Source organism: Rousettus aegyptiacus, unplaced genomic scaffold (assembly GCF_014176215.1).
Source record: "Rousettus aegyptiacus isolate mRouAeg1 unplaced genomic scaffold, mRouAeg1.p scaffold_m13_p_3, whole genome shotgun sequence".
Classification (NCBI taxonomy): Eukaryota; Metazoa; Chordata; class Mammalia; order Chiroptera; family Pteropodidae; genus Rousettus; species Rousettus aegyptiacus.
Window position 1 is genome coordinate 4,609,554 of NW_023416306.1, and position 12,460 is coordinate 4,622,013.

Below are 12,460 nucleotides of genomic sequence, written 5' to 3' on the forward strand. Positions count from 1 at the left end.
GGCCCCAAGTCCAAGTGGCCGGCAAGGGGGCGGGGGGGCCCCAAAGGCCAAACCCCCAGCCTGTGCGCAGTAGGTCACAGCTGGCCTGAGTTCCACTCCTGGCCCCCACTCCCCGTTCTGCTGAGTATCCGTTTCCTCCTCCGCGAAATGCAGGTGACAGTGGCCCCATGACCCAGGCAGCTGCAAGCGAAGTGTTGGGCAGGGCGTGCGCTGACCAAATAGGTCGCTACTGCTGGCGATTCACTCCCTGTGCGGCCCTGGGCTCCGAGCTTTGCCCTGCTGGGCCCTGGTCTCCCCATCTGCAAAGCGGGGTAGTAACCCCCGCCCAGCCACTCCCTCCTTCGGTTTGTCCCGAGCATCCAGCAGGCACTCGGGGCCAGTTATCTGAGGACAGTTGTGGATGGTGCACTGGGTGGAGGTCTCTAGAGCCCAGGCCTGGGCCGGAGCACCTGGGTCCGACCCTGTTCGGCCTCGCGCTTGCTGTGCGGGGTCGGACAAGTAGCGTAACCTTTCTGTGCCTCCGTTGTTTCATTTGGGAAAATGGAGACAACTGCGGTGCTTGTATCTCTCACAGGGTTGTCCAGAGACCCGAATGACCTAACTTACAGCCCAGCGCCTGGAGCAGAGAAGCACTCAGCAAAGGCCAACTGTTACCACGGTGATAACCCCGCATCCATAAACAATGCGCGATGCAGTGTCGCATTGCTTAAAACACATATAAATGGCAACGTGTGAGTGGGTCTAAGTTATTCATTTTTTTCACTGTTGCATAGTATTTCCTCGTGCGATCACAACACAGTTGATTAATTTGCTCCCCTTTCGGTGAACATTTAAACATTTATATTTTTTCTTTCCTTCCTTCCTTCCTTCCTCCCTCCCTCCCTTCCCTCAGTCCTTTCTTTCATTCTCTGTTCTTTCTTTCACCCCGGAGCTCTCTGCACAGGGCCATGTGTATCCTCACACCCAGAAGCGGGACTCCTGGACCACAGCCTCACACATCATCAGGGCTCACAGGTAGAGCCTGCGTCACTCACACCTTGTGGGACAAGGCTTCTCGTCAGCATCTCCTGGCGTAATGCCAAACCAGCAGAACCCCAGGCCCCACCCGGAGGCTATGATGAGAGAGCAGAAGTTAGGATTTCACTAAGGCCCTAGGTGGCTCTGAGACAGGCAGTCAGGGGACCACCCCTTGGGACGCCACCGGGGGACACAAGGAAGTGCCCCCGTCCCGAGAAGCAGCACCGTGAGAGCAAGCGGCCCTAACAGGAGCCACCACCCCGCCTCTCGCAGGCTGACCGTAGGCCAAAGCTCCATCTCCATCCCCCTAGGCCTCAATGTCCTCATCGGCGGTCACAGGAGACGCTGAGCACCGAGTGGCATGAGGTACAGAGGCTGGGACATAATAAGTGTTCAATAAATGGCCTTGCTGCGAGTCAGACCCTCGCCCGGGCCCTCGCCTCCCCCGTCCCCCAGTGGCCAGGCAGCGCTAAGCGGGTTCCAAGCGGAAGAAAACCACCACCCACTTCCATGTTTGCGCAGAGACAGGAAGCCGGCTGCCCTGCGTGGCTCCGCACCCCCCCCCCCCCCAGCTCAGCTTTCCTCCTCCACAGTTTTGAAGATGTTTTTTTTTTAAGTTACATAATGGTGACATCCCTCGAACAAGGGCCACACCAGCTGAAGACTGGCACACGTGCTCGGTCACACCCGAGGCCGGGACACGGGGCCCCCCAGGACGTCGCGGCACACCTCAGCCGGCAGAGCGGGGACGGCGGGGACCGCGGAGAGGAGTCTGGGCTGGGAACCCGAGTTCTGGTTTGAGGGTCGATGTCTGCTATACACCTGCTTGTGCAGCCTCAGGCAGGGCAGTCGCCATCGCTGAACCCCAGTTTCCTCATATTCAAAAAGGCGGCTCTGGACTCCATCTCGGAGGTCACCTCCCGAGAACGTTAAAAACCACACGGCCCTTGCTCCCTCCCTCCCCTCGCCCTTCACAGGACAGGAAGTAGGAGCTTCTGGACAAAATAATAATAAAAGAAGCCCCCCCAAATGGAAACGATTCTCAACAACACAATAAGCGTCTGGTCTTTCTCCTGACCAGCCCCGGGCCACGTCCGAGCGCGGGAATGCTGCTCACTACGGAAGAGATGGGAGGAGGGAGAGTCCATCGCACGGACGGCCAAGCTGAGGCCGCCCCGCAGAGCCCGCGCCTGCTCTTAGCACCCACCTGGCCGGATCACCGCTCTGCCTTAAACCGCCACCCCAGCCCGCGGCTGCCTGCTGGACGAAACCCAAGTACGGGACCGTGACCCGTAGGGACCTACATGGACCGGCCCCCACCCCCACCTCCCCGTGTGGCGCTGGACCACTGCTCTTCCTCAGCGGGGCCGGGGCCGCCTCACCTCCGCTCCCTGGCACGTGCTGTTCTTCCTACCCTGTTCACCTGGATGACACCCGCTCAAACCACAATACTTAGGCATCGCCTCCTCCAGGAAGGCTGCCTTGATGCCCCAAGGCTGGTAGGTCCTTCCTATGGACTCCCACAGCTGCCCGTGCTGCGCTTCCCCCATCGCAGCCCTCGCCTGGCTTGGCTCGCGACCCGGCTCTCCGTCCGCTTTCCCAGAGGCTCCAGCAGGTTCGGAGGCTGCAGCCCAGGGGTGGGGCCAGGCTCAGGGGAGAGGCGGGGGCAGCAGCCCAGGGGTGGGGCCAGGCTCAGGGGAGAGGCGGGAGCAAGGGCGTGCGCACTGTGCGCGCTGTGCGTGTGGCGTAATTAGCGGCGGCCGCTCCATCGTGGCACGAGGGCCAGATGGCTCCCTGCGGCTTCCAGATGAGAACCAGGGGGAGGCTGGCGGGGAACTTCCTGTGTATGACAGCCATGAGGCTGGAGCCCTCACGGTCAGCTGCGAGGTTTACACAGCCACACAGATGGCCAGGATGCGGGTCCGAGAGCGACCCACCTGCCCTGCCAGGCCCCTCCGGTCCTGCGAGCTCCAAGGTGACCCGCCCACCCAGAGACCAAAGGGCCCCTGATAGAAAGTGCAGGGAACTGTACCAATGCCCAGGCCACGGCATCCGCCTCGTCCCCAGCACACACCTTGGCTGCAGTCCCTCTTAATGCCACCCTTCCCGACCCCCCTCGTCCTTTGTGGCTCAGGGAAGCCACCCCTGCTGCCCCAGGCGATGCCCTGCTTCGGGTTAAATACCCCCGGAGCCATTAAGGCATTTATCACACCTGCGGTAACTTGTCGCTGTCAGATGGCTCTGTGACAGGAGAGGCCAGGTATGCCCAGGCCCTCGCGCCAGCCACCAGCAAGGCCGGACCTTCACCCACCGACGGCCGCTCTGCCCCTCCTCGCCTCGCTTGGTAGGGCCTCACCCACGTCCTAGGCCCTACTAAGAAAGCCCCACATGGAAAAACCAAGCTGGAAAACTCAGGCAGAGGGGCCTGATACCCGCCCCAGCGCCAAGCGCAACAGAGGAGCGAGGCGGAGAACGGGCCATCCCCGCGAGCCCTCCCAACGTGCAGCCGGCCGCGCTAACGGGGGCGGCGGTCGACCACCGGGCGCTGCCCCGTGCCCCCGCGTGGCCGAGCCCCCCCGCCCGCTCCCTCGCCTGACGCGGCCAGCGGCCGAACCTGCGCCGCCTGTCGTCGCCCGTTTCGCAGGGGAGGAGACGGTGAGCTGCGCGGTGGAGGCCTGCTCTCCGCAGCCACCCGGCTGGCCAGGGCAGACCTGGGACTCGGCCCGCGGACTCTGTTACTGCTCTGCCAACCGCGGCGGTGATCTGGAGCAGGGGTCCCCAACTCCCGGGCCGCACAGCAGGAGGTGATCGGCGGGCGCGCGAGCGAAGCTCCATCTGTATCTGCAGCCGCTCCCAGGGCCGGCATCAACGCCTCAGCCCCGCCTCAGATCAGCGGGCATCGGAGTCTCAGAGGAGCCCCGGCCCCTGGTGCCGGGAAGGTTGGGGACCACTGATCTAAATGTTAAGTTCAGATGTTCAGTTTACTGCAAGTGTTCCAGCGAGAGAGCTGCTGGCGGGGGCCTGAGAGGACCAGACCCCAGAGCCGCCAGGCCAGGAAGCTGCACGAGCTGTGAGGACCCACTGAGGTGAAGGCCCCAGCAGGCGCCCCGGGCAGTCTGTGCCATGCCAGTGGCTTGTCTCCTGGGTCACCGGAATCCCAGCTGCAGCCCCCGCCTCCGTGCCCCGGGGTAACTGGGCCGGGGAGGGGGTGGGGGTGCTGACTGCCCATCCTCTCGCTGTCCCTGCCCCCCCCCCCGCCAGCTGCCCCCTCTCCATCCCCCTGATGCGGCTGGATTTGGCCCCGTGTGGGACCCGGGCCAGCGGCCCCAGGGAGCCTGAGGCGGGCCAGGAGCACTCACAGCTGTCCCAGCTACACATCAGAACCACAAACAAACATTGTTGCCTAGCAACGCCGCCTCGCCCCAGCATTCCTGGGCAGAATCATGGGACCGGCGCCGTGAGACACTCTCTGGCCACCATCACCCGTCCAACCCTTTCATTTCTCAGACAGGAAGACTGAGGCTCACAGAGTCACGAAGGGGCTCGCCCACGTTCACGTGGTGAGTCGGGGCCGGGCTGCGAGGGGACCCCAGGTCTTCGTCCCCGACCCCGCGCACGGCAGAGCCCATGTCGTCTCTCCCCACCGTGGTTTCGGCACACGCCTGACACACGCGTCGCTCAGGGCACCCCGCCGCCTTCGACAGTGAATTCACGGCGCACACGGGCTTTTCGCAAGCCGCCGTCCCACGGGTCGGAAGCACTCCGTGGCCATTCCCACCGCCCGGGTCAGCCGTGTGCTTTCGGGACTCTCCCGCGAGGAGACGATCGGAAGATAACGAGAGGCGTTTGTGCCAAGATGTTCTGACCGTCTCGTTTACGACCGCGGAAAACTGGCCGCGGAGCTCACAGCCCTGAGCAACAGCCCGGCAACAAGGAGACCAACACCCCGCGGCCCTATCCCGCCCTTTAAGTGAAAAACCAGGGGCTCGGACCAGGGTGAACCGAGAACCCGGGTGAATGGGGGACAATGTCAGTGACGAGGGCAGAATGGAAGACGAGCCGCTCAATGTCACAAAGGCGGCTACGTGCAATCGGGATGGGCCGTGGATGCGAGCAGGTGGTGTAGACGTCACGGCCGCTCACACGCCCGCTGTGTTTTCTTTCTACTAGAACTTTCTGACTCAGGGGTCAAGGAGCCCTGAGAGCTCGGAAGACCCCAGACTCTCCAGAGGGAGCAGCGCGGCCCGCCTGACCCTGGCCCAGAAGCCTGGAGTGTGTGTGTCTGTCCGTATGCTTGTGCGTGCCTGTGTGCGTGTGTGTGTGTCTGTGTGCGTGTGCGTGCATATCTGTGTGTATGTGTGTGCATGATTGTGTGTCTGCGTGTATGTGTGTGCATGTAGACGCATGGTCATGTGGACAGACACGTGTCTGTGTGCGTTTGTGTGCGTATCCACGTGTGAATGCCTGGCAGGGCCCGGCCCAGGGGTCAGAAGGTCAGGACCCAGCTCTGCCCCCCACCGCGGGCTTCCGTCTCCTCCTCAGTGGACGCGCGTGGTGCCCTCACGGCATCACCCTGCCCGCCTCCAGCATGGCCAGCAGGAGGACAGGGCCGCGCCTGCCCCAATGGAGAGGGACGAGGCCTCGCAGGCTTAGCCGCATCGTGGTTCCCACCCTGACCATCCCACAGAGTTCCCAGGGACGGCAGGAGGGGACCCCCACAGATGAGGTGGAAGGAGGCCCAGGCCCGGCCCCAGGGGAAAAGACGGAGAAGCGTGGCCAGCAGCTGGAGCCTCCCATCGTCGGGGAGCCGGGCTGAATCCGAGTTCTCGAGCTTCCAGAACGGCCGCTTCGAAGCCGGGCTTTGGGTCTTCCTTGGAGAAGGAAGAGGAGCAGAAAGACAAGAAGCAGCAGACAGACAGCAGGACACCCCCCGGCCTCCGCTCCCTCAGAGTGTGTCCCCCGTGGGGTTTTTAAATCTCCACTTTCTGGCCGAATGGCCATGGGACGGGGGGAGCTGAGTGTCTGGGAGACACTGAGCTTCGCTCTGTGTGGAGAAGCTGCTAGAATGCATGGCGGGGGGTGGGGGGCCGGGAACCCAGGACCGGAGCCCGGGATGGAGTTTAAACACAACCCACAGTCGGGGAGGTCACCCACACTCGCTGGCAAGTGGCAACCACACAAACGTCCAGCAGCTGGAGAACGGACAAACAAGGGTGGCCCCGCCACGCGATGGACTAGATTTAGCTACGACAAGGAACGAAGTCCCGACACACGCTACCACGTGGGCGAGCCTAAGGAACACGATGCCGAGCGAAAGAAAAGGAGCCAGCTGCGAAAGCCACAGACTACGATCCCATTTACAGAAAATATCCAGAACGGATAAATCCACACGCAGGAAGCAGATTGGAGCTGCCAGGGCCTGGGTCGGGGAGGGGCAGGAACGGGAAGTGGCCGACCCTGAGGATGGGTTTCATTTTTTTTCTGGTGGAGGGGGGTGGCGGCATCTGGAGATGCCCTAAAATTAATCGTGGTGAAGGCTGCACAACTGTGAATCTACAAAAGCCCGAGAATTGCACAGCGCGTGAGTTACATCTCGATAAAGCTTTTCTATTAAAAAGTGGGTGCGAAGGAAATGGGAGGACAGACGTGGCGGTGAAATCTGCCTCGAAGCTTCGCCATGTGAACAGCCGCGGGGAAACGACAGCGAGGGGCGCGATCCTCGGGCACGCCGGGCGTACCAAGCGCTGCCCGCCCGTCGCCGTGTCCCGCGAGCGCCATTTAAACCACGTCCACCCCACAGAGGGGGAAACGAGCCCAGAGGAGCCGGCGGCCGCCTGAGGCCACAGGACGCGGACGGAACCGGCTGGGACCCGTGCGCGATCGAGTCCGACGGGCTCTTCGCCCCGGCCCCACCCCTGGGCCTATTTTTGCTCCTCATTTAGATAAACTCCTGGAATCTCATCAATCTCGAGAGAGAAAGCTGGAAGCCAGCACGAAGGCGCGAGGACCAGGGAGGGGGACCAGACTAGGCTCCACGATGGCAAAAGCGGCTCTCGCAGATTTACGGCTCCCGGCTGGTCTCTCTATGCATGCATCACAAGGGGAAGGGGCGAACACGTGGGAATTGCGGTTCCCCATCTCAGTAACAAGTCGTAAATAAATAAGCACCTGGCCGCCGGCCGCCGCCCAGCCAAAGGGCCTCCCCCGACCCCCACCCACGACAAGGAGGTGCAGACCCAGCCCCGACGCAGGCCCCCGGCCGCGGTCAGAGGTGCGGCTCTGCACGGTTTGGAAGTTCTCAGCAAACAGATGTTCTGAGATGTAGCAACCCACGCGTGGGTGTCAGGGGGTGGGGGCCGCGCGGCGGACTGCTCAGAGACCTTCTGGGTCTGGAACTTCTCAAGGACGTCGCCAGCACTGATGTCACCGGCCAGAGCTGCGGCCGTCCCCCCGCCCCCGATGGCCAAGGGCTCCAGAAGTTTTGAGGCCCTCTTGTCTAGAACCACCATGCCCCAGACTCCTGCAGGGGCGGGGGGGGGCAGCCTCCTCCCACTCCCTGGGTACCTGGCAGGCAGGGGGGAGCTGAGTCAGGGATCCTGGCTGCCAGACACATGGTCTGTGGAGCAGGAGAGGAGGGGGCACGTGTCACAGTCGGGACGCGGTCCCGACATGGCATTATTCTTTCCCATCTAGGGGACCACGGGCAGCTCACCCCGCTTCTCCACGCCTCAGTTCAGCTCAGACAACGAGGGCTGCTGTGTGGACCGTGGGAGAGTCTGCACGCGGCTCCCGTGTTATTTAAGAGGGGTCTCACCTGGGTGTCCACAGACTCCATGCAGGTCCACTGAGGGGGCTTCAGGGGACCCAGGGACTAAAGCGCTGTGTGCAGCGGTGGCTGCACGTCCACCTGGGTCATCCACAGCGCCCTCACGCCTCCTGGATCACTGGTCACCTGGGGGCCAGTTTTCCCCTAAACCCCAGCTCTGCCCCTGGCCCGGGCTGAGGCCATGCAATCGGAGTCACCTGTCAGTAATCAGCGGCCCAGGGCGGGAGTCCTTGATCCAGGTGACCAGCGGGGGTGGGGAGCCCCGGGCCTCACAGTCTAGGGTCACCTCGTCGCCGGCCTTGGCTGTGACTCTCAGAGGACCGTCTGTACTGTTCGAACCGTTCACACGGATCTCGGGCCTGGCTGTTGGTGGGAACCGGGAGACACCGTGAGTGGGTCGGGGCACCGTGGGACGGGGCACGGAGGGGCCCGGGGCAGCTCCCCCAGGAAGCAGAGGGGCCAGTGCCACCTGGGTGGGACGTGCCGAAGGTGGCCGTGGCTCTGTCATAACGGGAGAGTGCAGCCGTTGGGGTGGGCTCAGATCCCATGGTTTCTCCAGCACTCCGCCCCGCCCCCATCTCCCCACCCCCTCCTCATTCCGGAAGCTCGTCCTGCTGCAATGACGTTGCCCCAACGTTTAGACCTCTCTGGCTCCTCTTCATCCTGCGGTGGCTGCCTTGGGGACACTCAGGCAGGCTCTGTCCTCCTTTTCTTTCTCTACCTTCTCCCCACTCATCCCCAGGACATCGGCCACCAGCTGACGCCCGGTCTCCCTCTGGCCTTCCCAAACTCCGTCGGGGGTTTGTACTAACCTGTGCACCTCACCTTGCTCTCATGCTAAGCCGAAGTCTCTGGGTGGCAGAGATGGCCCCGGACCCCCCCCCCCCCTTTCTTTATGCCCCACGACATTTCCAGCTGGTGCTCATACGCCGAAGGCACCCGCAACTAAACGAGCTGGCCAGCTGGGGCCCTCAAGACCCCTGTGGCCCTCACGTGTCCCCCGGGTACCTCACGAGTCAGAGGGAAATCCTCCCCCTTACAAAGAAAAGTTTGCGATATGAAAATACCGGCTCTAAGAGGACGTGACAGAAGACCAGCTTCGGCCTACGTGCCCTCCGCATGGGAAGGGCTCAGAGGCAGAGCACACGCAGGTGAGGTCGGACCGTCCATGCCCCTGCCTGCACCCCTGGCGAGCCCCGCTCCAGGACAGGGGCGGCCTGCACTCACTGTTGACAGAGAGCCGCATCTCCTGGCTAGAGAAGCCCACGGTGTTGGTGGCCGTGCAGATGTAGGCCCCTGCATCCCGGGCGGACGGCCGGGCGATGACCAAGGTCCCATCCTTGCTCACGTTATAGTGGGGACCGCTCGACGTCACGGCATTGGTTTCCTGCGGCAGAGAGGGTCACCGATGACATCGACAGAGCCCGCGGCCCCATGGCGATTCGCGGGGTCCCCACCCCCTCCAGTTACCCTCGTGGGGACAGAATGCGCCCACCTTGGTCCAGGCGATGGTGGGGGCGGGAACTCCTGAGGCAACACAGGGCAGAGAGACTGGAACCCCCTCGTTGGTGACATGGTGGGTTGCAGTGGACTGGATTCTAGGCGGCGCTTCCAAAAACAAACCAATTTCATAAACCAAAGTTCACGGCAACGTTATTCACAGTGGCCAAAAGGTGGAAGCAATCCAAATATCCGTCAAGGATGATGGATAAACAACATGTAGACGTATGAAATATTACTCAGCCCCAAAAAGTAAAAAAAGTCTGATGCGCGCTACAACATAGACCATCCTTGAAAACATTGTGCTAAGTGAAATAAGCCAAACACGGGGGGACAAATACTGTCTGATTCCACCTATTATGAGGGGCCTACAAGAGCCAAATCCATAGAGACAGGAAACAGAATGGTGGGTACCAGGGGCTGAGGAATTAGCATTTAACGGGGATGGGATTTCAGTTTGGGAAGATGAAAAAATTCTGCAGATGGCTGGTGCGGATGGTCACACAACAGTGTGAATGTAGTCCACGCCCCTGGATTGTGCAAACAACATAATGAAGATGTTTTAGAGTATAAAAGAAGAAATAGTTTGGAATAAACTTTTAAAATACTAATATGGTATGCTCCACGTAGCGATTAAAGCAGTTCCAATCCGTTGAGTTCTAAACGTGAGAGAAAAAGTTTTATGTGAATATATGTCAAGTCAGCTTCTGTGTCTTGCATCAGAAATGAAAAAATAAAAATACTTTTGTTTTCTTCAGGTTATGTATGTTGTGACAGTGCGTAGAAAATGTGGATTCTAAGGTACATTATTAGAAATATCTCAGTGTGGAAAGTATCATCTGATACCAAGGTCAGTGGTAATTGAGAACACATCAGTAAGAAAACTTGTTAAGGAGGTAAGATTCACGTTATATATATATCTTCACACACACACACACACACACACACACACACACACACACACACACACACACACAGTTTCAACAGGAGGTTAAGGACGGCATAGTATCACAGCCACCACTGCAGAAACCCAGGCCCGGACAGAGGGCAGCCCACGCTGAGCAGCCAGCTGTGGCATCTTTTTGCTCTGGGACTTTCGATAAACCACTTAATCTTTGGCAGCCATGTTCCTTGATCAGCAAAAAAAAAAAAAAGCCAAATTAACCCTAAATCGTTGCCCACTCTCCGGGGACGGGCAGACGAGAAAATGGCAGAAAATTGTATTCGCAGAACACGTGAGCTTGAAAACAAGTGCCGAATCCATTCCGGGCGCCATCAGGAGTCACGGGCATAAAAACGGGGGGGGGGGGTCTCTAAGAGGAGTGGGGGAGAGGAGCGCAGCTGTGGAAAAGTCCGGAGAGGAAGACAGGACCCCGGAGCTTGTTCGCACCGCTCCCGCGGAAGAGGCCGTGCCAACGCGGTGGGGCTTAGGGGCTCCCCAGGAGTTAGGGGGTGCCAGAGGCAGCCTGGCTGGCTGATCTGTGACCCTATCGGGTCACCCCCCTCTCAGCTTCCCTAACTTCCGAGTGGGAAGTCTTTTAAAAACCCATGTCTTGGAGCAGTTATGAAAATGGAGAGAAATATGCAGGGGACCCCACAGAGGTCTCTGTGGCCCACCCACGGCCAACAGGTGATCACTATTGCTAGCTGGAATGATGAGGAGACAAGACACCTGGGCTCTACACCCTGCCTCCTCCTGAGATCTGGTCTGCCCCTAAATAATGGGGAGCAATGTGTTCTTCCCGCTCATCCCTTGGGAAGTTTATGAAACAAAGGGATTTTTTTTTTTTAAAGGATATTGAAATACTTGGTAAATTATGAAACATAACCAAACATCCTTTCAACTTCTCGACTTAACATTTCGTAAGGTAGTGCCTGGTGGGGTGGGGGAAGGAAAGCGGACCCCAGTGCTGTGGGCGGGAGAGCGATGGGCCAAATCCACAAGGGGCCCTAAAAATGTGCAGTCTCCGGGACTCGAAACTCAATTCCACATTAAGGGTTTTCTCCCGAGGAATGTGGGCAAAGGGAGAGACAAGGACGTTTGCCCCCCTGGGTGTTCACGCTGGCGAGAAACCAGACACGCGGGGACAGTCAGGGACTCGCGGCTCATCCAGACGGGACACGTGGCCTTAATCGACGCTTCTGAGATTTTACTGACAGAAACAGTCCTGATATATCATCACAAGAAACACCTGGCGTGCAAGACAATCATACGATAATATGGCCCCAGCTGCGTTTTAAAATATGCACGTGTGCTTATAAAGATGGACGGCAATGCAGATATATAATTTATATAGTGACTATGCTATAAAAATGATTTATATGTTATTTATTTAAAGAACATATATCATTTACATCATATACAATTTAGTAGACACCTGTGGTGAGGTGTGTACAAGTGGGAGTTATGTGCATTACAGTGTGAAAAAACTGAAATCTGTGATTATTCTGGTTCTTAGCTACTAGTATTAAAGGATTTTTTTTTTTTTTACTTGTCCAATCTCTAAATTACGAACACATGCTATTTTGCAGTTCTTTTAAGCAAAGGCATTCGAGCCCGCGTCCCCCCCACGAGCCTTCCGGCTCGCGGTCCAGTCTCCCACCCCACCCCCATCATCTCGGGGCCCAGGGCTCACCGTGGACGACCAGCTCCACATCCCTGTGCTGGGAGCCGGCTGTGTTGGTGACCACACAGCTGTACCTCCCTGCGTCCTCCTGCAGTGTCTGGTCAAGGTGGAGGCTGCCGTCGGCTCGCACAGAATGCCGGCTGCCAGGCGGGAGCTGGGGAGGGTGAGGAAGCATCGGCTTGGACCGCGGGACCCGGTCCGAGCCAGCCAAGAGGGAACCCTCAGCAGCCGCACTGCCCGCCAGGCCAGCAGGGAGCCCTGAGAGGAGGAGGTGGGGGAGTTGATGGGGGCAGAGGGGGGCCATGACTGCCCAGCCCCAACCCCTTCCCTGAGACTCGTCCACCCAAGGCTCGGTGGGCCTGACCCCTGGCATACCCCGACCCCACTCTCCCACAGCCAGCTGGACCAGGGCAAGATGCCTGACCCAGGCCAGGCCGACGGATGTGGCTCCTGGGAGGTGGGGGCTGGGGCCAGAGCCTTCACTGCGTAG

General features: G+C 59.7%; 1 protein-coding gene across 1 annotated transcript in view; it reads right to left on the bottom strand.

Annotated features, from left to right (window-relative positions):
• Window positions 1-12,460, bottom strand: part of HMCN2 (hemicentin 2) — a 129,516-nt gene that overhangs the window by 75,009 nt on the left and 42,047 nt on the right. Inside the window, 4 exon segments of the mRNA XM_036239433.1 lie at window positions 8,041-8,206; window positions 9,071-9,230; window positions 9,339-9,451; window positions 11,980-12,124. Coding sequence (XP_036095326.1) covers window positions 8,041-8,206; window positions 9,071-9,230; window positions 9,339-9,451; window positions 11,980-12,124 — 584 coding nt within the window.